Source organism: Crocodylus porosus, unplaced genomic scaffold, assembly GCF_001723895.1.
Source record: "Crocodylus porosus isolate Cpor-Errol unplaced genomic scaffold, CroPor_comp1, whole genome shotgun sequence".
Classification (NCBI taxonomy): Eukaryota; Metazoa; Chordata; order Crocodylia; family Crocodylidae; genus Crocodylus; species Crocodylus porosus.
The window spans coordinates 11,061,006-11,087,361 of record NW_017728925.1 but is presented as its reverse complement, the minus strand read 5'-3'; the positions used below and the strand labels follow the sequence as shown (position 1 = coordinate 11,087,361).

The 26,356-nt window shown below is 46.4% G+C and overlaps 1 protein-coding gene across 2 annotated transcripts; it reads right to left on the bottom strand.

The window, feature by feature from the left end:
• Positions 1-309: 309 nt before the first annotated feature.
• On the bottom strand, positions 310-26,326 carry USP20 (ubiquitin specific peptidase 20). 2 transcript variants are annotated; one of them, XM_019540780.1, is made up of 27 exons: positions 26,291-26,326; positions 24,857-24,979; positions 21,881-21,984; positions 21,230-21,326; positions 20,870-20,923; positions 18,852-18,914; positions 18,539-18,670; positions 17,817-17,913; positions 17,532-17,601; positions 16,860-16,973; positions 16,019-16,097; positions 14,589-15,024; positions 13,666-13,803; positions 11,550-11,662; positions 10,743-10,915; positions 9,923-10,017; positions 9,575-9,608; positions 9,016-9,061; positions 8,554-8,734; positions 7,675-7,801; positions 7,409-7,578; positions 6,793-6,874; positions 6,166-6,274; positions 5,674-5,776; positions 3,994-4,065; positions 2,517-2,701; positions 310-2,119 (listed from the first exon to the last, which is right to left on the bottom strand). In XM_019540780.1, the coding sequence occupies exons 4-26, from the start codon at positions 21,308-21,310 to the stop codon at positions 2,541-2,543; spliced, it is 2,730 nt and encodes a 909-aa protein (XP_019396325.1). In that variant the 5' UTR covers positions 21,311-21,326; positions 21,881-21,984; positions 24,857-24,979; positions 26,291-26,326; the 3' UTR covers positions 310-2,119; positions 2,517-2,540. The 2 variants fall into 2 exon arrangements, with proteins under 2 accessions (XP_019396325.1, XP_019396326.1); XM_019540781.1 differs by having other exon boundaries at positions 310-2,023.
• Between the last annotated feature and the right edge of the window lie 30 nt (positions 26,327-26,356).

The following is a 26,356-nucleotide window of genomic DNA, read 5'->3' as shown; positions in this document are numbered from 1 at the left end:
TGATGTGCTCCCAGTCTATTTTAGTGAATACATGTGATCATTAATCTGAAGGGCTTTTCTAGGAAGTGGTTCCAAGTTAGTGTGAAAAAGCACAAGTGTCTGCTTGAATAGCACCATGAAAGAGCATCATCATTGTAGACAACAGGCTCCAAATGCTGTTGTGACTCATGGATCATGTTGGGAATGCCATTGCCTGCTGCTGTTTAGAAGCAGGTAGCAGTGGCAGGGCTCCTGGCCTCTCCCCGTCACCTTCAGCTGCATAAGCCCCATGCCTTGCTCCCCTCCCACCTCAACCAGCAGTCCTGAAACTTTTTGAATGCAAGTGTATTTATTGTAGCACAGTCTCGGCACAGAGTAAAATACTTGAGCACAGGAGTGTTGTCAGAATCTGTACAGCATCCTCCACACAACACAGATACAACATAGCAACATGCAGCCCTAGAGGCTCGGTAGCAACTAACAAAGACAGCTTAAAACACTGGAAAATCCCAACAGTGATTCATTCTCCAACCCAGTCTCCTCCTCCTGCTGCCTGGCTGGACACATACAAGGATCCGGATAAATGAGACGGACAATAAAAGAAACGTTTTGAACCATTTACAGAGTTGTCTTTAAGAACCTGAAGCATTTGGTTTATAAAAGTTTGAAGGCCACATTTTCATTTCAGAAACACCTCCCCTGGCCTCCTCTCCACCCTCCCTTTCCCTACAAGGAGACAAAGAGCAGCCCCTGCCACCCCAGTTTCTTAAGTGTATCCAGGCAGTCACAACCCTGCGCCAGAGCCAGGCTGCAACGTGCCCAGACTGATGCAGTGAATTGGTTCAGTTTCCCCACCCCTGTGAGCGTGCAGCTTAGTTCTCCAACGAGACATACCAGGAGGCTGTCCAGGCACAAGGCAGAGTGGTCTACATCAGCCTTGGCAGCTTCACTGTGCCTTACAGTCACTTGGTCTCAGCCAAGCCTTGCAAAGCCCTTCCCAAAGTCACTCTGGTTTCTGCAGTCCCCTTACTAGCTTAGAGGGGCCTCCACAAACAGGTAATTCTCAAGGGAAGCTTAGTCAAGGAAAGTTGTGTTTGCCCATCTGCTCATCCCCCTCCCTGCCCTCTGCTCACTAAGACCCACCACTGTCTGGCTGTATTCCCAGCAGGAGATTAGAGGGTGAGGTATTTCTGTCTGTCAAATGAGCCTCTACATGAACAAGACCTGCATTAAAAAGCGAGAACAAACTCAGTGCTGCAGTGAGTGCTAAATTGGTCATTTGAGTGTGGGTGCTTTTGTGCCAAAGGCAGCTTGTTTTATAGAGGCCACTCCAGCAGCCTGAGGACTGCTCAGCCAGGCGCCTCTCCAGTGGCACTGGAGCATCACTGTGGTCCAACACACAGAAGGACGTTTCCACATGCCACCTTTTGACGCTTTGCTCTGTGCAGGATTGGCTCAGAGCTGCTTCCCCACCTCTGTGGGCCTTTCAGCTTATGAACGGGGAGCCAGGGTAAGGCTGTGCAGCAGGGTCCTTCTGAGAATGCTGTCGGGAGAAGTAGAGGCTGGGGAGGAAAACTCACATAGACCAAATCAGGAGCCTTGGGGCCTGCCTGGCATCTGACCTCAGCAACTCTAGTGGAGCCTGATCATTTCATACCTTGGGTTTGAAGCCATTCACATAACGCAGCCGTGTGCGCTTGGAACTTGGAGAGCCGGGTCCACATCTACAAGGCTGTTGGGAAGTTTAGAGCAGGTGGCACAATGGGAAGGTGCTACTGGTCTTCCAGCTTTGCTCTCCAAGAACATGCTGAGCACAGATAAACTCAGATGTAGGCAGCTCAGAAATTCTAGTGAACCATGACTGCATGGCTGACTAAGAAAAAACAGCCCCTCTCAAGAAGATTTCTCGGCTGTGACTGGAGATGCAAGAACAAAATGGGAAGGCCACATGTGTCACCTGTGCACCGCTGAAACAGCAATGTCCCAGAGCCCTTGTGGCTTTCAGCAGTTCCAAACCAGTCAGTTCTTAAGTTGTAACATCACTGTGGTGAACAGAAACAAGGTTCCTCTTTATACATCCGAGTTCCAAAAAGTGCTCAGAATAGCTCCTAAGGAGAAAAGCAGGGGAGCCAAGTGCTGCCTGAAAAGAAGCAGAGATTCAACTCACTGACCAAAGCTACAGGTCTTTTATGAGGAGCCAAAGGGAGAGGACAATGTAGATCCAACTTCTCCCTACCCAAGTTCTGTACAGATACAACCTTTCCTCCTCAGTTTATCCACTGGTGCTGGACAGGAGCTGAATGATGGCAACACTTTGCTGCCCAGACACATCCCTATGTAGTCGAGCCCATGCTTAACCTGTAAGAGGCCTTACACTGTGATGATAATAAAGAAAGCCTCTTCTCATGAGAATCAAAGGGGGTCTGCACACTCCAGAGTAACCAACAGCTGGAGAGATGTCAACTCTTATTGCAAGGGCTGAACAGGGATTTAATCCTTTCCATACACAGTGCCATCATCACAGACTCATGACATACCTTTGCCCCACAGTTCAGTGCAGCTCATCCAGCCCGAGTCTCTGCCTCAATCTTCTGCTCCCCGTGCAGGCTCTCTGGCTCCTGGACCTGTGCTATGTTCTGTCGGATGGCAATCTCGGGGCCCCCGCCATATACTGTGCTTAAATAAATCCATGTCTCCTCTGAAATTTGCCCGTAATCTGCTCCTGGAAAACAGTGACAGAACCACAAAAGATGACAAGATCTTGGTTTATGTCTATGCAAAGTGAATGTTACAGGGTGGGAAGTGGTGTTGCTATTTGGAGGCTGGCACTTGGGGCTTTAAAGGGGATCCTCTCCCTACTTGGGCATGTCACTGGGACTGGTGAAGCTGATGAAGATGTAACATTCAGCTCCTTCAGCAGGACATGAACTGTACCTACAAATACACTACCCCAGTTCAATGCATAAGCCAGTCACCAAGTGGTTGTGCACTGTACACATTGCTAAGCAGGAAAACCTAAATGTCACCCGACTATCTCATACCCTTCTCTTCCCACTAAGCAGTCATGTGCATTGTTTTGCTGGCAAATGAGCCAATAACTCTGCTTGATCCCAACAAAAGCTGCAAGCTTTCTTGCTGCTTACAGGCAAGGAGCAGCTGTAGAGGACAAACATCAGTATTTCCCCCTGAATTGCTATACTCCCCATGTGACAGGGCACACATCACATCTAGAGCCTTAACCAAAAAGGACTGTTTTCCATCCAGCATGGACAGAGAGAAGCAGCAGAGATTTATCAAGGAGATTCAGAAGAGGTATGTAGTTCCCAGGTAGGGAAAGGGAACAGATATGCAGGGTTGTGAAGCTGGGGAGAAGAGTTTGGATTTGATGCAGAACATGATGGGAAGCAATGCAGAGGGGCAGGTGAAATGATCAGAGCAGCAAGAGAGCAAGGAGGTTTTTGTAGCAGTATTTCCTGCATGAGGGAGGCAGGCTCGACGACTTGCAGACAGATGAGGCAGCAGTAGCTGAAGTGGAAAACAATCCAGGGGTGGATGACGCTTTTAGCAGCTGCAATGGAGAGAACAAGCAATAAGATTCTGCATGAGACTGGAGCACAGCCAGGATATTACGTAAAGGGATACGACAAGGCTAGACGGAAGCTGGACACCTGGGTAGAGAGAAAGGACAGTGGAGCTGGGTGTGGAAATGGAGTCAGCAAGAGGAATGAAGGGATCTGTAGGCCTCAGATGGAGTCAGAGATGCCAGCAATACGTTCAGAGGGAGATGGTAAAGAGCAGGACTAAAGGGTGAGGGAGAGAAGTTAGCGTGGGGGGTTGCCACAGGGATGATCCATTTTGCTTTGCAATGAGCAGAGACAGGCAATAACAGAAATGGTAGAAGATGTTCTCCATTAACTACCGGGACCAGTGCTACGGAGAAAAGGCATGTATGCCAGCAGCCTATGCAGCAGTAAGGGAGGGCCAGGGTGGAGGGGGCTTGAGCACGTGCCTTACCCTGCTTCACCTGCACATGGCCACCTGCTTTCGTAAGAGCAATCCTGGTGTTGTCAATTGGTCCGGGAGGCTCTGTAAGAAAAAGAGGCATGGATCAGAGAGCTGTACTCTGCCTGCCCTTAGCTGCTGCCCTAAGCGGTTGGAAGCAGAGCTGGGGTCAGGCAAGTAGAAGAGGACCTTTTCCTGTGGGGGGGAAAAAAAAATAAAAATCACACCAGCGTCTCGGCTAACAAACACAGGGCTTTTGCTCACATGAGATGGTTATCACATTCAAAGGTGTTTTGTCAAGTGGCTGACACCAGCTGATGTCTAGGGGAGTGATCACATGAGAGCTCCTGAGATAAAGTAGGACATATAACACGAACACCACGTGGCATTAAGACCGTGCTATCAGATGGAAAAGGCACCAATTGTAGAGGAAGGTATTAAAGAGAAAGCAAACACAGATCAGAAACACTGCAGCTGGGACAGCAGTCTCAGTCAGCAACGAGACCCTGAACTTTATAAGCGAGCAGGGAAATGTAGGGTTGTAGGAAACAGGCAAAAACCCATAGGGGAGCAGCCGCACCAGGGGACTCTGTCCAGACGCTCCAAAGGCAGAGAGACGCTCCACTCCACCATCTGAGGAAGCAGTGCAACAAGGATTGGTGAAGTGTGGCTACTGCCGACATGGAAAGAAATGGCACCATTTCTGCCACAGAAAGCTGTGAAGTGAGGGAGATCTGATGACCATATGCTCAGTGCGCTACACTCAACTTAGGTTCTTCCCCAGCCCTCATCTGACTCCTACACTTATAGGCGAGTAGTGCAAAGTCAGCACAGGTGCCTTCAGCAAGGGGCCTCTGGTTGCCTGGCACCTCCGATTCTGTCTCGTTTGGAGGGCTAAAGGAAACCAATACATATTAGATGAGAGTACGAAGAATGGTGGGCAGAAAGCAACACAGTCTAGCAGTCAAAGCAGGGGAAGTTGGATCAGAAGTAATGAATCGTCTTGTCCCATCGCAGATTCTTGGCCTTGGGAAGTTCTAGCCTCTCTGCTGCTCCCTCCCTCGCTGCAAAACTGAAGGGTTCTTCTTGTTTCTAATCTTCTAATGAAGGGCATCATAAACGCAGCGTGAGTCGTGTTATCACCTGTGGAGTTCTAGCCTGTGGATTCACCACACAGGATGCAATCCTCAATAATCCCCATAGCAGTGCAAAAAAGTAGTGGGACACAAGTGCGGGCTGTTCCAAATTATAGCTGCAACCTTTATAGCAAGTAGTGCATGCTAATAATCACAGGAAACAAGATCCTCTCTGTGCTTTCTCCTTGGCTTTGTCAGACAAAGAAACCATAAACACCTTGAATCCCATGGTCTGTGGTACAGAAGCATCATTTCAGTGTGCTTTCACCTTTCCCCATATCTCAAGCACTGTTTTTTTCAGCCAGATTTAACCCATTCCCCTAGCTAGAAACTCTTCTCCTCTTATAATGAGCTCTGTCCCTGGGTTCTTTAGGGACTGGCCTGAATATAGCTGGGAGAAGATGAACTGCCATTCTTTGCCGACCGAACTTTGTCCAGCCAAAAATTGACAACAGCAAAGTATGTTGCTTACAGAAGAAAAGGAAACATAATCAGACAAGTTTAGCCACATGCGTTGCCCTGTCTTCATCAGGCTCCAGAAGCCGCAGGCTCTTACCATTGTCCTTCCCCTTGACGAAGGCTTCCCACTCCCGGAACCACTGCATGCTGATGCAGTAGATGACGCTAGGAGACTCCTCTGCCTGGAATGCCTTGTTCAGCTGGGGAGAAGGAGCAGGGACAGAGGAATTAATCATTGTTGAGGCTTGTGGGGGCACTTTTCAATTAGTAGGAAAACCCTGGTAAGCTCCAGGATGCCCCCACCTGCCTTCACAACCTGTTTTAAATGAGCAGAAGGCCTAGGATCGCTCTCCAGCTTCAGGCCCCTACTCAACTACGCAGAATGTTATGTTCTGACCCAAATGCTCCATGTACTGTTAGCACAGGGGAACTTTGACATGAATCTCCATGCCACAATGCAGATACCATTCTGGGGACCAGGAGGTGACAGTATCATTTCTTCTATTGTGAAGTGGCATAAAAAAAATCTTAATGGGGAACAGGTCTAGCCAACCCTTGGCCGCTGCCTCTAGCTCTGTTCCGCACACACCTTAATGAAGGTATCAATCTCAATCCTCCTGCGTTTGGCCAGAGCTTCAATCTCCACCTGGCATATGGAGCAGACATACAGATGATTGACAGCAGGACCACCCCCAAACCTGAGCACAGGATGAGAAAGAAAGAGGCACTGTCACCATGGGGGAGCTTACTGGCCTTGAACCCTACAAACCAATGCTAGATGAGACTGGGTCAGATACTGTCACTGAAATGGAAGTGGCTGTAGCTGGCTATTTTAATTGTCAATCTGCCCTCTGTCTAACATGGTGAGGATCAGAAGAATATTCCCTCATTTCTGCCCCTAGAGAGAGCATAACAGGGCTCATTTGCCTTCTACATTACGAGGGTCTTACATTACATACTATAGAACAAAGGGCAATCATATCTCAGGATTTGTGATGCAAGTGGACCACCATGGATATTAATGAGAGTCCGACTACTCTAGACCCAGTATTGCACAACTGTTTAGGTGAATTAGAGGAAGGCATCACATCTTGGCCAATGACAGGAGCAGGAGATCCCAGACTTGGATTCGAGATGACTATGAAAATGTCAAACAGAACAAAACTTGGATCAGGCCAAAGCCCTGTGGGGTGAGGAGAGAAGCAGCTTTCCTCACCTGTTATACAGATACTCCCACACGTTCTGGGGCAGAATCACAACCAGGTCATCAATGTAATGATATTTATTGGGAGGGATGCCTGCAAATTGTGGGGAGAGGAAGAGTTAATCGGACCCTGCACAACAAACAACAGATCAGGAGAAGCAACAACTGCCATTGCTCATATTGCCACTAGTAAGAGAGAGAAGACAAGGAAGAGGAGGCAGTAGGACTTCCTGGGTGGGGGACTCAGCTCCAGAATCCACACCTCTGTTGCCCAAAGGCTTTTACAGATTTCTTCACTCCAGGGAAGATGTATAAATGCATCTGAATGTTTCCACAAGAACAGAGACTTTGCCAGCCTATGCGAGATACTATAAAACACATCGCCCTGGGCCTCAGATCAGCAGCACAACAGTCTAATGGTCGTGCCTCCAGGTGCACGGGAGTCTCTGCCAATGAAGTGAATTTTGCTGCCATATACATTCTGTTAGCAATACTAGTGGGGCTTTTCATTTGGGTGTGTCAGCCAGCAAAAGGGGCAGCTAGAAACCTCCTGTTCAGCAGCAGCTGTGGCTCTCAATGCAGACAGCTTAACAATGCCTTCAAATGCATTAGCCCTCTTCCTCCTTACCTCCGTGAGAGCACAGGAACGTGTGGTTGGTGATGGGACCAGGCTCTGCAAATGTGTTGAATTTATTGAGCCACTCTCGAGAGATGTAGAACTGGAGCAGGCTAGGTTCCTTCATGTTGGCGAGCGATACCACCTTCTGGCGCTCCCGCACAGCCTCTTCGCTGCTCTTCCTAAAGGAAGAAGAGGCAAGGGGAGAAAATGAAGCAATCCTCAACAGTCCTCCAGATGCCACAGCCAAAGTGGGCTGCTCCAGCCCAAACACCCACCTGTAGAAGAGGACATAGGCCTCTGCATTCTGCACCACTGTCTCATGGACTTCAGTGACATACTGGTCATCGAATTCATACCACTGGCCATTGATCACATTCTGGCAGTATGCTATGTAGTGTCCACCTGTAACAGAGGGAACGTATCTGGGGTTCAAAGTAAATAGCGAGGAACCTGGCCTTCAGCACCAACTAGTGTAAGGATTAACTCTGAGCTGCTGCCATGAGTTTACCAGGCCAGTCCTGTCCAGAAGGATAGGTTCCAGCTTTACATCAGTTTATGAAGATGGTTGCAGGTGTTGTGCTTGTTACCCTGTTAAGGATATGTCCTCCTTGGGAAGAGCCTACTGTACTCTGTGGGTTCAGCGGAAAGAATGCCAGGGGCCTCACTGGGAAATAAGTCTGAGCCAGGCTAGCGGTGAGGTTAGGAAAGAGGATCAGAGGATGCTAAGCAATCCACCACTCAAGCTTGAAAGAGGCAGAGGCTGAGGATTGCCTGGGTGTGGAAGAGTGGGTCTTTCATTGCAGATCACCACACACATCCAAGGGGGGTTCCAGTTTGGCCCCAGAAAGCGCTACTGCATAGGCAGCAGGAAAGGAAGTGGGGGTGCAAAGAGAAGAACCAGAGTTTGGATATGAAACCTGAACAGGGATAAAACAAGAATCCTAAAATACACAGAACACCCTTTAGGAGTACACAGACCAGCGATTATCGGAACCACCACAAAACGCGAGGAGGGCAGGTTGCCTGTGGTGTCTGGAGAGCAGGGCTCTGAGAAAACCGAATGCCCTCCAACTGACCAAGGGCCGAATGTGACCCATTCCCTTGGGCTCAGTGCTCCAGGCTCAGACCCATCTTGTTCCCAGTCAAGGACTTACTGCCGGCTGTGCCATGATGGCAGATAACTGACAGGAGGTCGTAGGTGGTGATCTGGGAGACGCACTCCTTGGCCAGGAAGGGTCGAAGGTCCAGCCCTTCCAATGGGAAGGAGACGTGACTGTTGATTTTAAAGGAGTACATGACCTCGTGCCGGAATCGTTTCAAGTGGATGCACAGGATCTAAGGGACGAGGGGGAAGAGACAGAAGCACAGCATCTCCATGAGTGTCCACGTCGGATACAATTCTTACATACTTAACCCCATCTCTATGTTCCCTGATAGTGCGGTCTCAATCCCTGTAAATATCAGATGGAAAGAGTCTGGTTACAGTCTGGACTCACCAGGCCTTTTCTGGTGTGTTTGTATGTCTTCCGTTATGGGCAAAAAACAAAGTTTCCAGTTTCAGCTTTAAAAACGATGGCAGCCAGTGAAGACCAGGGAAACAAGTGACTTCTACTCACCTCAGGCAGCCGGAGAACTTTGCAGTACTTCACTCCGTTCCGCAGCCTGAGGAAAAAGGAGACAATTCATGCATGAGACCGCTGGAGGGCAAAGGAGCGGGGCCCCTATCTTAAGCAGGGCAACTGTAGGTCATACCATAGGCAAAACTGGAAGAGGCATCAATAGGAGCTGGCTCGAGTTCTCTGTACCAGCTTCCCCCATGAATGAGAGCATGAGTTACAAGAGAAACCACTGCTACACGATAGACCACTTCCTTTTTACTATGCTTCTGCTTATCCACTAGGTCCCTCCCCATTCCTTCTCCCTTCCTTTACCTCTTACCACAGCCACCACTTTTCCTCCCACTAAGTTCAGGGTCTTCAGTGGCCCCTAATCAGGGCTCTCATGGTCTCTTTCCTAGAATTCCAGCAAAGGACAGTTCAAAGCTTAAGAGGTTGAGAATAAAGGGGAGTATTCAAACAGCAGGTGTGGAGAACAATGGGATAGCTAACAATGGGATAGCTTAAGTGCAGAAATGAGGTCAGTGGAAAGACAGAATGACATGGATGACAAACTTACTTTTTACACCGTTCACAGCTGTACATGTTGTCCCCTGTCAAGGAGACAGAAGCACCACAAGATTACCAAGAGCAGGAATAAGGAGACATTCTCGCCGTGTCTGGAGAAGCCAGGTGAAGCCTTAGCCTAGCAACAATAACAGAGGCACAAAGGAAACTCCCCCACCAGCCTTCATAAGTGCAAACATGGAAGAGGAAAGCTGACTTGAGGAGTCCCAGTGTTGCTAATTCAAGAGTGAAACACCCAGATAGACATTCCTAGAGAATTCTTGGCACAGTTTTCTCCATCTTTAGTCTCAGCAGGAGCTCAGAGAGAAGACATCTCACACCAGCCCTCCCCCAAACTCACCCTTCAACTCATCCGCAGCAAAAAAAGCAGCAAGGCAGTCCTCCAGTGTGACAACAGGACCCCAGAACCAGCTGGGGATACAGGATGCCACAAACCTGCAGTCACATCAGAAGAGAAGCTGGACATTATTGAGGAAGTGGCAGATGCCCCAGCTTCTAAAATCCCCAAATGGTTTACTCTTTTACATAACTTAGGGTAGAAAGCCAGCTTAGGAAATAAGTAGGGCACCGTGGGAAAACATGGCTTCTTAGAACTGGTACTGATATCTCCCAGGACAGGAATGGCTGGGATTATTTCAGCCTTGATTAGGGTGTCAGAGCAAGGCAGGGACCAAGTGGGGGCAGAAGGTGACTATACAAGAGACTTCTTAGGTAAAGAAAGCAGTACTAACAGGTTCTGGATAGAAGCTTCTACTGGGAGGGTTATGATCATGCTGCATCATCATTAAAAGGCCTACCAGAACACTTACAAGAAAAAATTAATAGCAAAAGTGAGAGCTCCAAGTCCTTCAATCCAGGGTCACAGGACACTTTACAATTAACCTTGATCCCAGTTAATTTTTTAAAGCAAATGAAGCTAAAATATGTTTTGGTGGACTAAGTAAGGAGGGAGTTTAGGACAACAATAAATAAGGTTTATGGTCCTGAATCTATAGTGTTTTACCCATCTTATGTATATGTAGTGCCTGAACTGTAAATCTATGCATGGTTACATCCAGTATCCCTGGTTGTCTCCAGACTCAATGAGATTACTCTTCTAATAACCTTGGGAGCAAACTGAGGAAAGAGGGACAATGCAGGGTGAGCCCAGGGAAACACACCTCCTGATGTACTCCATGATGAAGGCAATCCAGCCTTGTGAGGCATAATTGTCCCCGCATGCCCCTGTCTTTGCTGGCACATTCTGGTAAATGGCAGAGTGCAGTTTAGCTAAGTCTTCCTTCCCAGGAATCGGGAGTGACAGGTCCTGGAACGTCTCCACTGTCGTGGACACCTGAAGACCCACAAAAGGGGAAAATCAGGGTTTTGGTGCATTGAATGAAGATGTATAACCCTGAACTCTTAGCACAGCCCTGTCTCAGCTGGGAAACTAAATCGTGGCTGAGAAGAGGTTATTTCCATAAAATCAATTCTCATCATCATTGACAGGAAGCCCCCATCATGTTTTCAGCAGCCACACCAAAATTGATTTTGTCCAATCTATGCTAGGACTGGTCCACATTCAGAAACTGGGCAACAGAGGTTTGGCCACTGGCAAGTGACCCCCTGTCCTCTTGATGTTCCCTGCAGCTGTGGAATCTGGTTCTGCACAGGAAGGACCCCAAGCTCTACCCTTAATCCTGTCCTTCGTTGATCCCCTACCTTGTTCACATCTGGCTATGGCCAGCTCCAATGTTGGAGACACGTAATGTTGCTAAGAGACCTATTTACACTGGACCAAGACACTGTATTGCATGTAAACCAATATAGATCCAGAATATTTCTATGCACGTTTCATAATCAATTGAGTAGAGTCATAGCAACTTCAGAGCATTTGGGAAGAACATCTCTGTTTCCCCAAGTACAGCGTTTGAAGAAAACAGACCCTGCTGTTTCATTATTTGATTAATGGCAGCCAAGAGACTCACTCTGTCACAGGTGAGGCATTGCACCAGGCTGAGAATGGAGCCATCAAAGATATCAGAAATAACACTACGATAACGAAGCTCTTTCTTCTTTTTCCCAGAAGCCTGCATCTGGGCTGAAAAGACACACAAAAGCCTCATCACCTGGCAGCTCTCTTGCACAGTCTCAACAAAGCTATGCAATCAAGTGAGGGGCAAGTCTTTCACAAGACAAATGTGTATTTGTACAGGCTTACAGGCAGCCTGCATGACTAGGTCAGTGGTGCCAATCTTAAGCTGACACTAAGAATAACCCAGCTTCAGACTGTACCAGGAGGTGGAACGTAACCATCCGAGGCAATTCAAACATAAGCAGGTTCCCAGAGGGAACTGTGCTGGTGGTGGTGGTGGTGGTGTCTTCCATTCCCCATCCTCCTTCAGGAGGACACCAGCTAGTCATGTACATTCCAACACTTCTTCAAGCTCCATAAGAGTTGCTTCAAAGCTTTTCAGGTTTTTTTTTTCCTTCCACGGCTGATTTTGTCCTTTTCCCTCTGGCAAACATCCAGTCCTTCCCCATGCATTACCCACTAGGGTCTGAATCCCAGAAGCTAAGGTCTGGCTGAACACAGTCATTTTGTTTAAAACACCACCCCCCTTGACTTATACAGAGTGCTTTCATTGGGCTCAGACATCTGCACCCATGCACTGACCCCTCAGCTGAGGTCAGTGCAGCCTGGCAAGAATTAGATTATTGAACAGCTGCAGGGCTGGTGGTGCAAGCACAAGCCATTGTATTCATGGACTGTGCAAAGGACAACAGATCTGCTTTTGTGACTTCCTTGGAATGAAGAGGCAGGTTTAGCAGCAGGTACTAGGGCTCAATTTTGCAGCCTCCCAATGTTCCCACCACCAGACTGATATTTAACCCCACAGTATGTTTGGATGACACCCAGTTAACAATCAGGAAGTCTTCCATGGTAATGCAGCTCTGCAGTCCCTTGCTGCACCTCTGTGGTTAAGAATGAGAATGAGACTAAAGGCCAAGTGCTTACAGGTCTCCACTTTCCCATGAAGAGATGTGAATACTGTACCTTACTCTGCTGAGTCATATAGCGTTTTGCTAGAATGGATAGGGGAAATGAAGACCTGTATATAAGTGATTTACATCTTTACTCTGATGGGTGCATATATTATAAGTGCTGTTGTGTCCTAAGTATAGGCATAGAAACTTCAAGCAGGGAGTGTTTGGAGACCTGGACTTTGCTAATGATATCTGTCTCTTCTCTTCTTTACCTGGAACAGCTAAAGTAGTAATCTGTATTGTTCTAAGCTTTACAAATCAAAAACAAAGGTCAGGAAAAGCAATCTGACCTTGGATAATTTCATTGCTCTAGAAGGAACAGCAGTGATTGTTGCTGATGAGTTTACTTACCTAGGCTGCCTCTTCCGTAACTCCACTGACTGCATTTATGATAAAGCAATGCCAGTCAAAAACTGTTTTTTTGGAAGCTTGTTCCACTATGAAAATTGGACACCACGGGCAGTGATTTTTTAGTAGCAGTGTACTGGGTATGGATCAGAATCATGGAAGTGCAACATATCTCTCCATGGGAAGGTAAATAGCTTCCAATGTGCAATGTGCCTGCACCAGATAGTCAGAGTGGACAGGTCAGAAAGATAAAGATCATCAGCATCTTGGAGCAGGCAAATTACCAATGAACACCCAACCAGCAGAGGAGCAGAGGACTTGCCTTAGCCATGTCCTGAGTGTCAAATAAGCTCCCCAAACAGGTTTTGTTCTGGCAACCGCCAGGTGAAAAGACCTAGAGGACTAAGTGCCCTTACAGCCTGAGCAGGTGAAAGAACTCACCAGGGCTAATTGGTGAAAACTGACCTCTGCCTTATACAACTGGTGGTGAGATAAGTGGATTGGATTGGACTGGATTCTGCCCTATATCCTTAGTTGTGATGAGACTCACACCACTCATTTCTTAGTGCTATTTTAGAATGCACCAACACAAAGTCTTACATTTCTTGTTGTGGTTACTAGAGAACATGATGGCTTCTGCACCTCACTCTCCACACATCCTTCATACTTCGCCCTCTGCCTCCACGCATGACTTCCCACACACTCTACCTTTCTTAAGCACATAGGAGGGTCCGAGTCTTGCAGGACTAGAGCGAGGGGGGCTGCTGGACAGTTTGGAATGCATCTCCTGGTGAACTGGACTGCAGGGGCGAGAGGAGCAGCGCACATAGGCATCATTGTCTGGCTCTGCAAGGGGAAAGAAAGGAAGAGTTCACAGCAGGGAGACTCCATGTGGCACATACCCAACTAGTCCCAGATCAGTCTTGACCTAACATCTATATCTGAATGTTAGCATGAAGTCTTTCACAATCAAGCTGTCAGACAGAAAGGGGATATAAGTCGCATCTAGTTCTGTTCCCAAACAAGAAGTTACTTGCAGTTAGCAGATATAGATAAAGGCTTCCAATATCAAGGCCTGAAATGCAGGTTTAAGTCACCCAACCACCTTGAAAACATACTGGTTTCATCTGGATGGATCAAACAAATAATCCCACAAGAGTCTATGGGCATTTCTTAGTCTGGCCCAGTGAGGGTCCTCACAGGGCTGCTGGTTATCTCATCCTCAGGAGGAGTTATAGCTGTGTAGGACAGCAAGAAGAACTTAACTGTACCTTGGAACACAGCCCCTTAAATTCCAGCTATGCTGCAAAAGCAGCTGCCATCCATTTAGTCTTAGCACAGTGCATTACTCCAGGGGATTATCTGAGACAGAATGTGCAACTACATGAACTGGCTGTAGGCATCCCCAGTTAACCTCAGTTGCCCTGTTGTGCTAGAAATGAGTCACAATGATAGAAGTGGTACAAGATGGGATGGAGGAAATTTACCTATCCTAGCAGCAGAGATTTGTGAAGCCAGGAACAGAAATGGTACATAACGTGCCTGTTTGGCATTCCCACAGTACGCATGGCCCAGAATAGACAGATGGCACTGTTTTCTTACATGGTGCAGTAGAGAACCTATATTCATACCTGGTGTCCTACACGGGCTGGCAGGACGGGGCGGGGAGAGTGACTCAGGGGAAGCTCTGTCATCAACTGGCATCATGGTAGTATCAACATCTGCATCCTCATCCACTTGTTCCGAGTTGGTCCGCCGATGTCCACAAGAGAATTTCCTGTCCTTCATCCTCTCTTTCTCAGAGATCCCTCTGCCAGCCTCGTCCTGGATCAGCAGTTCGGTCTCTGCCAGGGAGCTGTTCATGCCCCCCATCCTGCCTTGCCCATCTCCCTCACCCCTGTCACTGCTGGAGTCACAGGAGAGGAACTCATCCTCTGAAGGGCTGCGGTCACCCTCCCGTTTGTCATCTATGTTGTTTGTGTCTAAGTCTCTTGTCTCAGCAACTATTGGTTCCTTTAGCTCTTCATGAAGCTGGTCCATCAGGCAGCGTAGGAATTCTTGGGTATCCTGAAAACCAGGAGCAATTCCACTTTATCCACTGCTCATCCAAGGAGGAAAAAAAGAGAAAGGAACTACTACAGGGTTCATTTAGTTTACCACTGCCCATAAAAGTTAGCCACAGGGAGAATATGAGGGGGCCTGACTATGCTGAGCAGATGGCACTTTGGAGATATGCAGAAGGATCCTGTCTGTACAGCAGGCTGCTCTAATTCCTCAGGATTAGAGTCCCAATTTGCAGCTGAATTGTTTCAACTTCTGCTTGTCCCATGAGCTTCTGGAGGACTCAGAATAGTCAAAGTGGACAGCTGCTCTGGAATAATTTAGACCACTACCTTGGCTGTTGGAATAATAGTACTGACACGAGGTGAAAATACAGGAGAAAGATAATTAAAGACAGTGGACTGCAAAGAAAAGCGAACTCTATGCTCTATGAACTCTATGAAAGTAATTTTCACAATTGCTAATCTCACAATAATCCCTTAAGCACGACATTAAAATCCAGTATTATTACCGGAGATAAGAACCAGAAAACATAGACAAATCTGCCAATGTACAGGACTCCTATGCACAAGCAAAGAGGCAAAAGGAGACTTGCTGATGTGGGTTTCAAAGGCACCTGCCAAAAGCCACCTGATGCCCTGACAGCTAATTACGAAGTCTTGCATATTATATTATGGAGGGAACAGTTTATAAGATCATAACATGCTCCCATTTCACTCCTTCAACTTTATTTCTTTGCAGCTATGAATCTGCAATCCCACTTTGCATCAAGGATAAAAATAAGAGCCCTTTCTGTAATCAGTATTTTTTGAATCTATATTTTGATTTGCCAGACTTGCATCTTAACTCTGTTATCTGCTGCCACCTCTGGTTGTACACTTTCTAATCAATCACACCTCAAAAGTCTTTAAAGAGACACGTAAACAGGCAACTTTGGGTACAGTTGAGTGCTATTCAAACATCCAAGCTGACCAACTAAAACACACGTTGGATGACCCACCTGCTGAGCATAGCCGCGGAACATGGGGTTGACCAGTTTAATTCCATGAGACAGGCTGCTTGGCACCACGTAGCTTGGGCTGTTTCAAATGTAACCAACAAGGTATTAGTTCACCAGTTGGGTCTAGAGCTGAATTTTGCAAAAGAGAGTGGATAAGCAACAAAATGCAGAGTGATAAGCAGGTAAAGTGGACAGAAGTACAACTCTGTAGCTGCAAAAACTGTGAATTTATGTTGTTTATCTGTTAGCTAAGCCATGAGAATTAAGAGACAGTAAGTAATAACAGCTTAGCCCCCTACAGTACAGTCACTCATGTTACAGTGACTTTTAAAAGTCTCTCAAGTGACAAGGGCTTCCCTGGGCAGACCTATCCACCTCAAACAGCATGGCTATTTCCACCTTGGGGTGCCACAAGATGAGACGGTTAAAAGAATTACAATGAAAATGCAGGCCACTGCTAAAAACCACTCCCATTACTTCACAACTCAAGTCTTAAAGCCAGTGTCTCCCCCTGCCCCAATACCTTCCTTTTTGCTTATTAGCAAGTAATGCTTAAATACTCAACGCCAATTAGATATGTGCACTCTTTGGTTGACGTCAGCATGATGAATTTCAGAGGTTTCTGGATCCTGCTCCTCAACATAAAACTTACTGATCATTACATGCAGGGCAAGACAAGGGACAAGAGCTATCACACACGTTACTATAACACAGGCTTACACGTCACCATCTCAAGTTATCAGCAAAGTTTGAATGTTTTCTTGAGTTACTGGTACTATATTCATAACTGAAATATGAATGCCTCTACACCGTCCCCTCGGACTGGGGAGGCATCACTCACCGCTTCTTGTGCCACACCTCAGAGACCAGTTTCTGGTAGCTTTTGCATAGTGCTGGTTTCTTGTCTGTGCGTACCAGCCCACCACACTCCAGAAAAAACTGCGTGAGAGGAGGGCTACAGGATGAAAGAGAATGAACTAAGTCAACGGAAATTGGATGTTGAAGATCACTTTAGATGAAGGTAAGAAGGTAGGGCAGGGTGACACCTTTAAAAATTAACTAGCTAATCTCAGGTAATAAATCCATTACAGACTAACTGGTTAGTCACCTTAGTGACTAGCTGGTTAATCTTTAAGGTAGCACCCTGTCCTACCTTGTGCCTCACATCAGACTAACCTAGCTAACACCTCCTTGGTTGTCAAGGTCACTTACTTGGGAAGAAAAATATAAATGCCTCTGTGTATGTGCATCCATGTTTTTTTAAATAGCACAGTAAAACCAAAGACTTATTTCCAACACTTGCCTAACAAAATATGCCCACAGCAAGTCCACTGACTGACCTAGCTGCCTACTCTACAGGTTTTTATGCCTTAACCATACTGTAATTCTCTCCTTCTCTCTGCTCTGCATCTGAGCTACACACACAATTCCTGAAGGAGGTCTCCAGTGGGAATTGCCACTATTTTAGTGAGTATTCAAGGAAGGATCACTGCAGATTGGTCCTGTTGCCTACCAGTTAGAGAGGGCCTGAAGTGCTGCATTCATGTAGCAGGAGTTCCCCAGGTTCTTCATTCCCGTAAGGCCTAAAGAACATGCAAGACAGACACCGCTCAGAAAGGAGCAGTGCTTTTTAAAACCATCACATTGTGCATTTACAAAATGAATGGGAACCCAGCCTGTCCCTCACAGATAAGCAAAGCATCCCAGTCCTCCTGAGCCCACCAAAGTTCTCCAGATATGGGTCAGAAAGACTCCAGAGATGCATCTGTAAGTGACTGCGCACATCAGCATGATTTACCTCTTGGTTTCAGATCATCATCCTCCGATTCAGATTCTCCTTCGTCAGCTACTGCAATTGGAACAGCCTTCAGAGGGTGAGCAGGCAACGGAGAATCCTGGATGAAAGACAGAAAAAAGAGGCATTAATGGCAGGTCTGCTTTACAAGATGACACACTGTCTCTGTACTTCCACTCAGCCAGCTCCTTGGAGAGGGCACCAATAACCAAGGAACTGATAATACATCCCAGTCACATCCCTCTGTTTTCCTGCAACAATATAGTTAACCAGGGTAAGAAGCACCCTTACTGCTTTCAAGAGATGTCATGAGTGGCCTCTGTGACAGTCAATGATGTCTGTAGTCAGTATGCTTACACCCATGCTTTTAGTATGGTATTTAAAGCTTTGATGAGAAATATCATACGAGTAAAGACGCATCAATTCTTGCAGTTCACTCCAGATGTAATTTCCCTTCAGAAGTGGCCAAAGCCAGACCAATTAGATGTATAAGCAGATTCGAAAGTACTCTGGAACCCCCTGGATTGAAAGCACAGTGTAAACGTAAGATGATTCTTCATTTTGAGTGGAAGTGGCCACCTTCAGCACGAAAGTTCATACTGCAATTAGGCCTGGACAATGATGGAAACTTCTCGACTAGTCATCTGCAGAAGTGATCAAGTCCCTTGCTAAGTGCTCCATCCCACTGATCAGCCCTCTCCCAACTTAAGGTCTCAAAGACTCACCTGTTCACTAAACTTTGATGGTGGGGAGGAAGCATTTGTTGCCAGCCTCTGGTCCAAGAATACCTCTCTCTCACAGGCGTAACACCACACCCGGAAAGTGGTCAGGTTCACCGTCAGGTTGTGTTTTTTGGCCTAAATACCAAAATGGAGAGAAAAATGAGAATCATAAGCTTACTTGTAATTGCCATGAACTTTGGAAACTAAGCACCACAGTAACTATCTGAAATGTTGTCTGAGCTTTGAGTTTAATTACTGAGAACTCCAAACTTGTCCCCCTAACAAAACTGAGGGGGGATTATAGAGACTGGCTCACCTGTGCATGTAGGGTGCTGTGATCAGCAAAGGACTCCCCACAGCCAACATAAGGACACCCAACCTAGGGAGAGAGAGGAGAGAAAAGAGGGAGAATGAGCTAGGGGTGGCAAGATAAATCCATCACAAAATTAAGAGGTGTTCACTGACCCCTTCCCCAGCCAGCAGATCTGTATCTGTACTGACCCTTTTGCAGACCTGCTAAATTAAATTACAGGAAACTGAATTAGTTGGAAAACTAGCTTTGTTCATGCCTGAAACCTCTTGTCCAAGCAACTGGGATTAATTTTCCTTGAGCTGCTCTCTGATGGGAGCCCAAACATCTATGGATTCATCATTAAAAATCTGTTGTAAAAATAAACTATTTGGTATGCCATGAAGCCCACATCCATGACTCCAGTGAGGCCAGCCAGCCCTGCCTTCATCTCATCATTTCTTTCTTCAACCATTTCCCCAATTCAAACTCCTTGTTTTCATTTTTCATTTTAAAAAGACTGCAAAATGTATAGGCGTATACATTATAGGGATAACTAACCCCTACAGCTTCCTAGCTGCAAAGTTGATCAGTCCTCATACTTCAAGGAATGCTAGATCTTCCTGAATGGCAGTGAAAAGCCTCGCACAGCATCTGTCAGCTTTGTTCTACTGATCCTGTTAAGAGCTGTTCAGGTCAGGGACTGACTGTTACTCAGCAACTACCCAGGACGCAGCAGAACAGAGTCTTGGTGTTACCATGAAGCAAATTAACTGGAATTGTAAAAATGCTGGAAGCAGTTGTTCACAGGTGAGACAGGGATGCAGGGCAATTCTCCAGCGTGTTTGTGGATGGGAAAGGAGAGAAGATGTTTTGCTCTTCCTGCACCTTGCACAACAACAGTAAAAGGCTGCACTGGTACCTGTGCATCGACACACTGACACTGACACCAAAGATCAGAAGTTGTTGTATGCAGGGAACTCATCTTCTATGTTCAAAATGTGCCAGGCGCACTTGTGACAGCACATGAATGATTCTTGATCAAGTCTGGTCCACAATGTGTGAGACATGCAAGCTCAAGCTTGTTTCTCAACCTCTTGACAATGACCCCCATTCAAAGTGAGAAACAAAAACATCACAATCCATTTTCCCATCATTTTTATTCTCACTCAACAAGAATCGCTATGATTTACTTGTGTGTTCTCAGGGGCTGATGGAGCATCTGGCTGTGAAGGTGCCATCAGGGAATGGGAATGCGAGATTTTCTTGCTTTAGTTAATCATAATAACTTGCGACCCCCTTGATTACTTCCTGTGACTCACTTCCACACTCCAGGGGTAACAAACCACTGACAGTATGGCTCTGCAGCTCCTAGCACTAACTATTTCAAGTGACAAGGATCGACATCTGAGCTCCTGCAGGAGGATGAAGCTCCATTAGAAACAGCCAAGACTATGACTGCAAAGAACATTTTGAAGTGATGATTAAGTTATGCCTGCTTGGACCAGGTCAGATCAGGCTGTAAATTAGATGATGCACCAGGCCTGGTCCAACATGACAGTCCCACTCTTATCTGAAAGCTCTTTTCCATTCCCCTCTGCCTCGCTCCTCTCCTTCAACAACAGCACTGATTTTTTCTGGTTCCACACATTTGGAAATCTCCTTCATGGCTGCTAACAAGAGCACGATCCAGTTAATCATTAGGTGCTTAAAAACAGATGGTGGTTACTATCACTATTCAGTGTTCATTCCCACTGGGATGTAAAAAAACAAGCCAAGATGAGCAGCAGACAAGATTTTGATCAGTGGATTCTGTTTTGCTGGGATGTAACTAAAAGCTGACAGATACCTTGACAGTGCTGCTTTTCCTCTCATGTTTCTATACCTTTTTTTTTTTTTTTTTTTTATATAGGATACTGTGATCTCAGATCCAATTTCACATCCAAGGGGTTATCAATAAATACAGTACATTGTTAGGAAAGAGTAAATATAAAGAAATGAGAAGGCCTATCCCACACCACACAAGATAAACAGGCCCTTTTTACCTGAAGACAAGCCCAGAGATTTGGTCCCCCAGCTCCACAAGACTGGCAAGTTCCCTGTGTTTATATAAAAAAAACAACAGTTAATTTAAGGAGCCTGATCCTAAGTAACGTCCAGGCATTCAGAAATCCACCAGCAGAGATGGCTTTGAGTGCTACCGAATGGCAGCAATATCAGATTCCACCAGCATCTTCCATCTATCCCCTTCCATCTATCTATTCATGTGACTTAAGCATTACAGTGATGGAGTACGGATGGCTTCTTTAGGAGGCATACTCAAGAGATACTCGTGGTAGAAGCAGCCTTTCTGCATCACATCAGTGCCTAAATGGAAAAGGCACTGCAAGCAAAGTATTCTTTACCTTGGATTTGAGCAGGAGGTCATCCCTGGTGACCTCACCTATCGAATCCAGGTGAGGACAGATATCCCTTGCATCCCCCATCCTTGCCACGACTCACCTACAGAGGAGACAGATTGGAGAAGCTGGAAGGATGACTCAGGTTGGTTACATGTCAGACTTGATGGTAAAGATGACAAGAAAGCAAAATGACCTACTTCAATGTTAAGATATTAGAGAATATTAAAATCTATCTCTGAGACTCAAAAGTATATGGCAGCAGTCTCAACATCTATGCAGGCATTTCTACAGCCCCCCCGACATAGGGTAAAAAGGATCCCAAACTGTTCACACGTTCCAGTACAAGGAGGGGACTATACGAATGTATCCTGGGGATGAAACTAAACCTCCAAGTGTCAGTTCCTGCTACAATCTTGATGTCAGGTAACAGTTCAGTGCTGCAGTCAGGCTAACACAGAACAGCTCATTGTCGAGCAGTGGCATTATGATATCAGAGATAAGTGAATGATGCAATGGGAGGGAGCAGGAAGTATATAAAGAAAGTTAATAATTATTTTGAATATATAGCCAGATATAAACACACACAAGGACTGTAGTTTTTCTTCCACAACATCTCCCCAGAATAAAATTGGCCAAAACCCATCTGGTTCATACCTCAAAGGAAAATAGTAATGCAGTGAGCCCCTGAGCAGTCTCTTCTTAAGGTTCAAAATCCCAGCTGGTCTGGATCACGCAGCATAGCTGGATGACGCAGAATCCTAAAGAAGTAAAATCCCCACATTACTGCACATGCATATTCTATACACAGAATCTCACTGAGGCTCTTCCAAATCTGCATGATACAACTAGAAAACATCACATGCAAGATGCATGTAAGAAATGCATTCCCTTTAATTAAGCCAACAGTGGGTTGGTGGACTAGACCCCACTTCTTCCCTCAGAGGTGAGGTTTCATACCTTGGCTCAGAAAGTCACAAGCAAAAACAAGCCTGGAGATCTTTAAGCTGTTACCTGTTGTCAAAGGAACAAAAGCACCAAGAAAAGCAGAGGAGAGTCTCATCTCTTTACAGGAGGCTTTGACTAGAATTAGAATGGAAAGAGCACCGCAGCTCGGGACTGAGGTGCAATGGGATAACCATGGCTAAAAGCTGGCACAGTACCTGCGCTCTGCCTAGCTGAAGATAATCCAATTATTAGCTGTTCACTACATTCCAGTTAACTATAATGTCAGTAATACACCTTCAAGAGAACAGAAGCCACCAGCACCTGTGAGGAATTTACTGTTACGCGTATGCCTAAGAATATAATGTGCACAACTCTCAAAGACTGTACAGCATGGGACAAGTTGCGTTCCATCAAGGACAATAAAATTAGGCACGGTGAACACAAAGGATCATTTTTAGTCTTTCACATCGGTACGATTTATGGGCAAACTCACCCATTTTTGGGGGCGATTCATATTTGAAATCACAGACACTGGAAACCCTCAGATGTAGCTCAAACAGACACAGTGCAACACAGGAAGATAAAGCGAGGCGATTCCTAAGCAATAATTTAAGGAAACATTCAGGGCTCTAAAAAGAAGCTCTGTTGAGTAATTCAACCAGTACAGAACCTGACTCCAAAATATTATTACTAGCTAGAGACCAACCAGCTGTAAAAGGCCCATACAATAAAAAAGTGCAAGTCCAAGCTCATCAAAGCTTAATAATTTGCTGTGGTCATTCATTGCTTCCTGCTGCTTCTAACATCTGCAGGGACTTCAGATTTCATTGCCAATGTTACCTGCTCTGAAGCCTTTTTCAAAGAAAGAGAAGATGAAGGGCTATGCCACTTCAGCAGAGGATGATCTCAGCATCTGAAAAGCATCCCTAACAACCTGCACTGGCAGAAGAAAGAAATAAAGGGGTATCTTGTAAAAAAAACAAAAAAACAAAAACCCTTTACTAACAAACTTTGCAACTTAAGATATTGGAGGAACACAGCGAAACTGGAGGGGTAAAACGCTGTTGCAAATAAGAGAAATATACAGTGATTGCAGCCAGAGTCTAGTAATTTCAGGATCTGACTTGGACATCTGTGCATCAGTTATTCAGTTGCAAGTGTCCAGCTTCATGTTTTTAGTCCCCAGAACACACCTATGCCAAATACTATCATCTCTCTATGATCTTTGTTATTTTTTCTTACTTAATTTTTCTTCCTCTATCCCTTGGGAAAAACCCCCCACCCATACTAAATCTGGTATTGCTTTAAAAGCAGCTTCATGCTCTTAATCTTTGCCAGCTTAAATGGTAACTATTTTTAAAACAAACAGAATTAAGTCTAGTCTTATGCTTCTATTACACTACGTGCGCTTAACTTTGTACATGTGAATAGTCCCGTTGAACTCCATGTGACTGCTCATGTACTTGCAGGTATACACACACATTAAATCTTCGGCAGAATTCAGAATTTGATCTTCCCACTTGTTTCTAATGCTTTGCTTTTTAGTGCAGCTGAGGAAAGGGGTCAGTTCTGCCTACTGAGCAAGTTAGGACATGGTTAAACTGTAACTGAGTTTAGCAACCATTATTAAATAAAGGAAAGGTCTTTGTTTTTTTCCCCTATGAGAGACTGCCTTAAGGGCTTTAACTGGAACATACAGGTTCTCAGTCAGTAATTGCTTAAGAAAATATGAATTTCTTAATTAAAACCTTGCCAAAACCTTCCCTGTTGCTTATCAAAGTTTAAAACAAGGTGCATGAAGGGAAATGAAGTTACCTTAAAATAAGTCTTCCCCAGCCGGTCTCTTTCCCAGCAAGCCCTGCAGAAGAGCAGTACATGGACATATCACAATGACCAATCCTACTCTGACCTACTGAAAGACTGGAATTGCTGCCAAAGCCAGTGGTTGATCCCACCCAACCACATATTTCTGTCCTCTTGCTAAAAACCAACAATGTGCTGATAGCATCTATGCCAAAACCAGGCTCATATTGCAAACATTTTTGCACAAATTAACCTAGCGTGTCTTATGCAACAAGCGCCTGCCTGGAGGAAAAAAAAATCTGTGAAAAAAAATTTGGCCTGTTTCATCTGGAAAACGAGTTACAAGAAGTAACTAATTAATCCTCACATTACCCACAAGATGATAATACTGTGGAGATGTACCCATCTGCATTTTATAGATGGAGAAATAGACACCAGAAATATTAAGTGAAATTCTCAAGGCAACATTAAAAAAGTCAATTTCCGAGATGAAACAGAATCAGAACTCAGCTGTTCTTCACCTTCTGGTCCTATGGCCAGAGAATTGCTCAAACTGGAAAGCTAGATATGTGCTGTAAAGAGGACAAATAAAGGAAGCAGCATTTTTAGCACGATTTATTTTTTGAAGTCACTGAAAATGCCACACACACATTTAGCTCTCAGGCTTGCGGTGGCTTGAGGCATTTAATCCCTCCCCCACCCCCAACTCTTTCAATATAATATGCCCAGAAAAGCCACTCGTCTCCTGGTTGTACAGCGTTAAAAAAATAAGCTAGAATTTTAGCCATGAGAAAGGTTAACTTGTGATCCTGTGCACAACTGGAAGAGAGGCTGAATCAGTAGATATAACACGTATAGGAACCACGCAGCAAACTCTAATACCTGTACTTTGAGGCCAGTGCAGTTCTTTCTTCAACAATTATTCCATAATAATTATCAAAGGACATTACTTAGACACCGATGCTCATCGTTGTTTAGGTGAGGATGCAAGTTCCTGGATTTCTGCTAAACAAGACAAAGAAGGAGTTTAGCAGCAAGTAAGGACCACCAAGCACCAAAATACCAGCAGTAACAAACCCCAGGCAGCGGGTTCCAGCCAAGCAATCGGTTGCCTTTCCTGGTGGAAGCAGCAAGCATTACTCATCATTTTCCCAACAGCTGGTGCTGCATCATCCCCCCACCCCCTGCTTCACAGGCTGAGCTTTCAAGCTCACTGCTTCTGTGTTCTTGTTTCCCACTTACTGATCAGTAATATTTAATGACTGTGGTTCTTAACATACCTTTTAAGATAAAAGCCTATTATCTTGCCAAGGGACTCAGCTCAGAGTGCTAAGTGCCAAGATGGGAAAGATCAACAACACAATTAACTGCTGGAGGCACCAAGGTTTTGGGGGGAATCCTACATGTGCTGGAAACACTCAGGTCCCAGGGCTTTCTTCTGGCAACTCTGGAATCTCAAGAATCGAGGAAACCGGGGCTGCATCATACCTGTGTCAAGGTAGCGACTCCGCGGGGCTCCCAGGCTCGCTTTCAGAGTTGGGGTTAGTGCTTTGTCGCTCCAAGACCCTTCCCACCCGATGACATGGACACACCCTCCCCATGGGACAGTGGAGCATGCAAAAGCAACCCCTTGTTGTCATCAAATTCCCCCGATCCGCACCTCCAGCAGAGATAACATCCTGACCCCTCCCTTGTGCCTCATCCCTGAGTAGCAGCGAGCCCCCAAACCTCTGCAACCCTGCCGTGATGCCTCTTCTGCTTCTCCCCTTCAGGGAACGCAGCGCCGTCACACAGGGGCCCCCGTAGGCTGCACACCCTGGAAACCCCCCCAAACAACCAGAGCAAGCCTCTGGGCCCCCTACCCCAGCGAGATCAGTCCTGTCTTGAGTCACGCAGCCACTCCAGAGAGCCCGGCCTCTCCATCCCAGGCAGGGGGCGTCTCCCCACCGCCTCTCCCCCTGCGCCAGGCAGGGACGTGCTTTGACAAGTCACCGACACCCTGTGCTTAATTGTGGGGTGCCTGGAGGAGCACAGCGGACACCGAGAGCAGCTCTCTCCCCAGCCCCTCTGAAGCCGACCCCCAGGCTTGGCTGCCTGGCTGCTCCCTGGAGCCACGGGCCCCTGCCCCTGGAAGGAGGGATGCCCCCCACCAGCTCCCTGGGTGGCTGGCTACGAAAGGCCGGGGCTTTGGTCCCCTGGCTAGGCCCCAACGTGCCTGCTCCGCCTGGGGAAGGGGCTGGGGAGGCCAGCACCGGGGCCGGGGAAGGGGCTCAGCCCCAGAAGCAGCATGGAGGGGCAGGGAGGGAGGCCAGTTACCTGCTGCCGGAGGGAGGAGGGCAGCCAGCGCCTGGGAGCTGCAGCTTGGCAGCGTGGGAGGAGCCA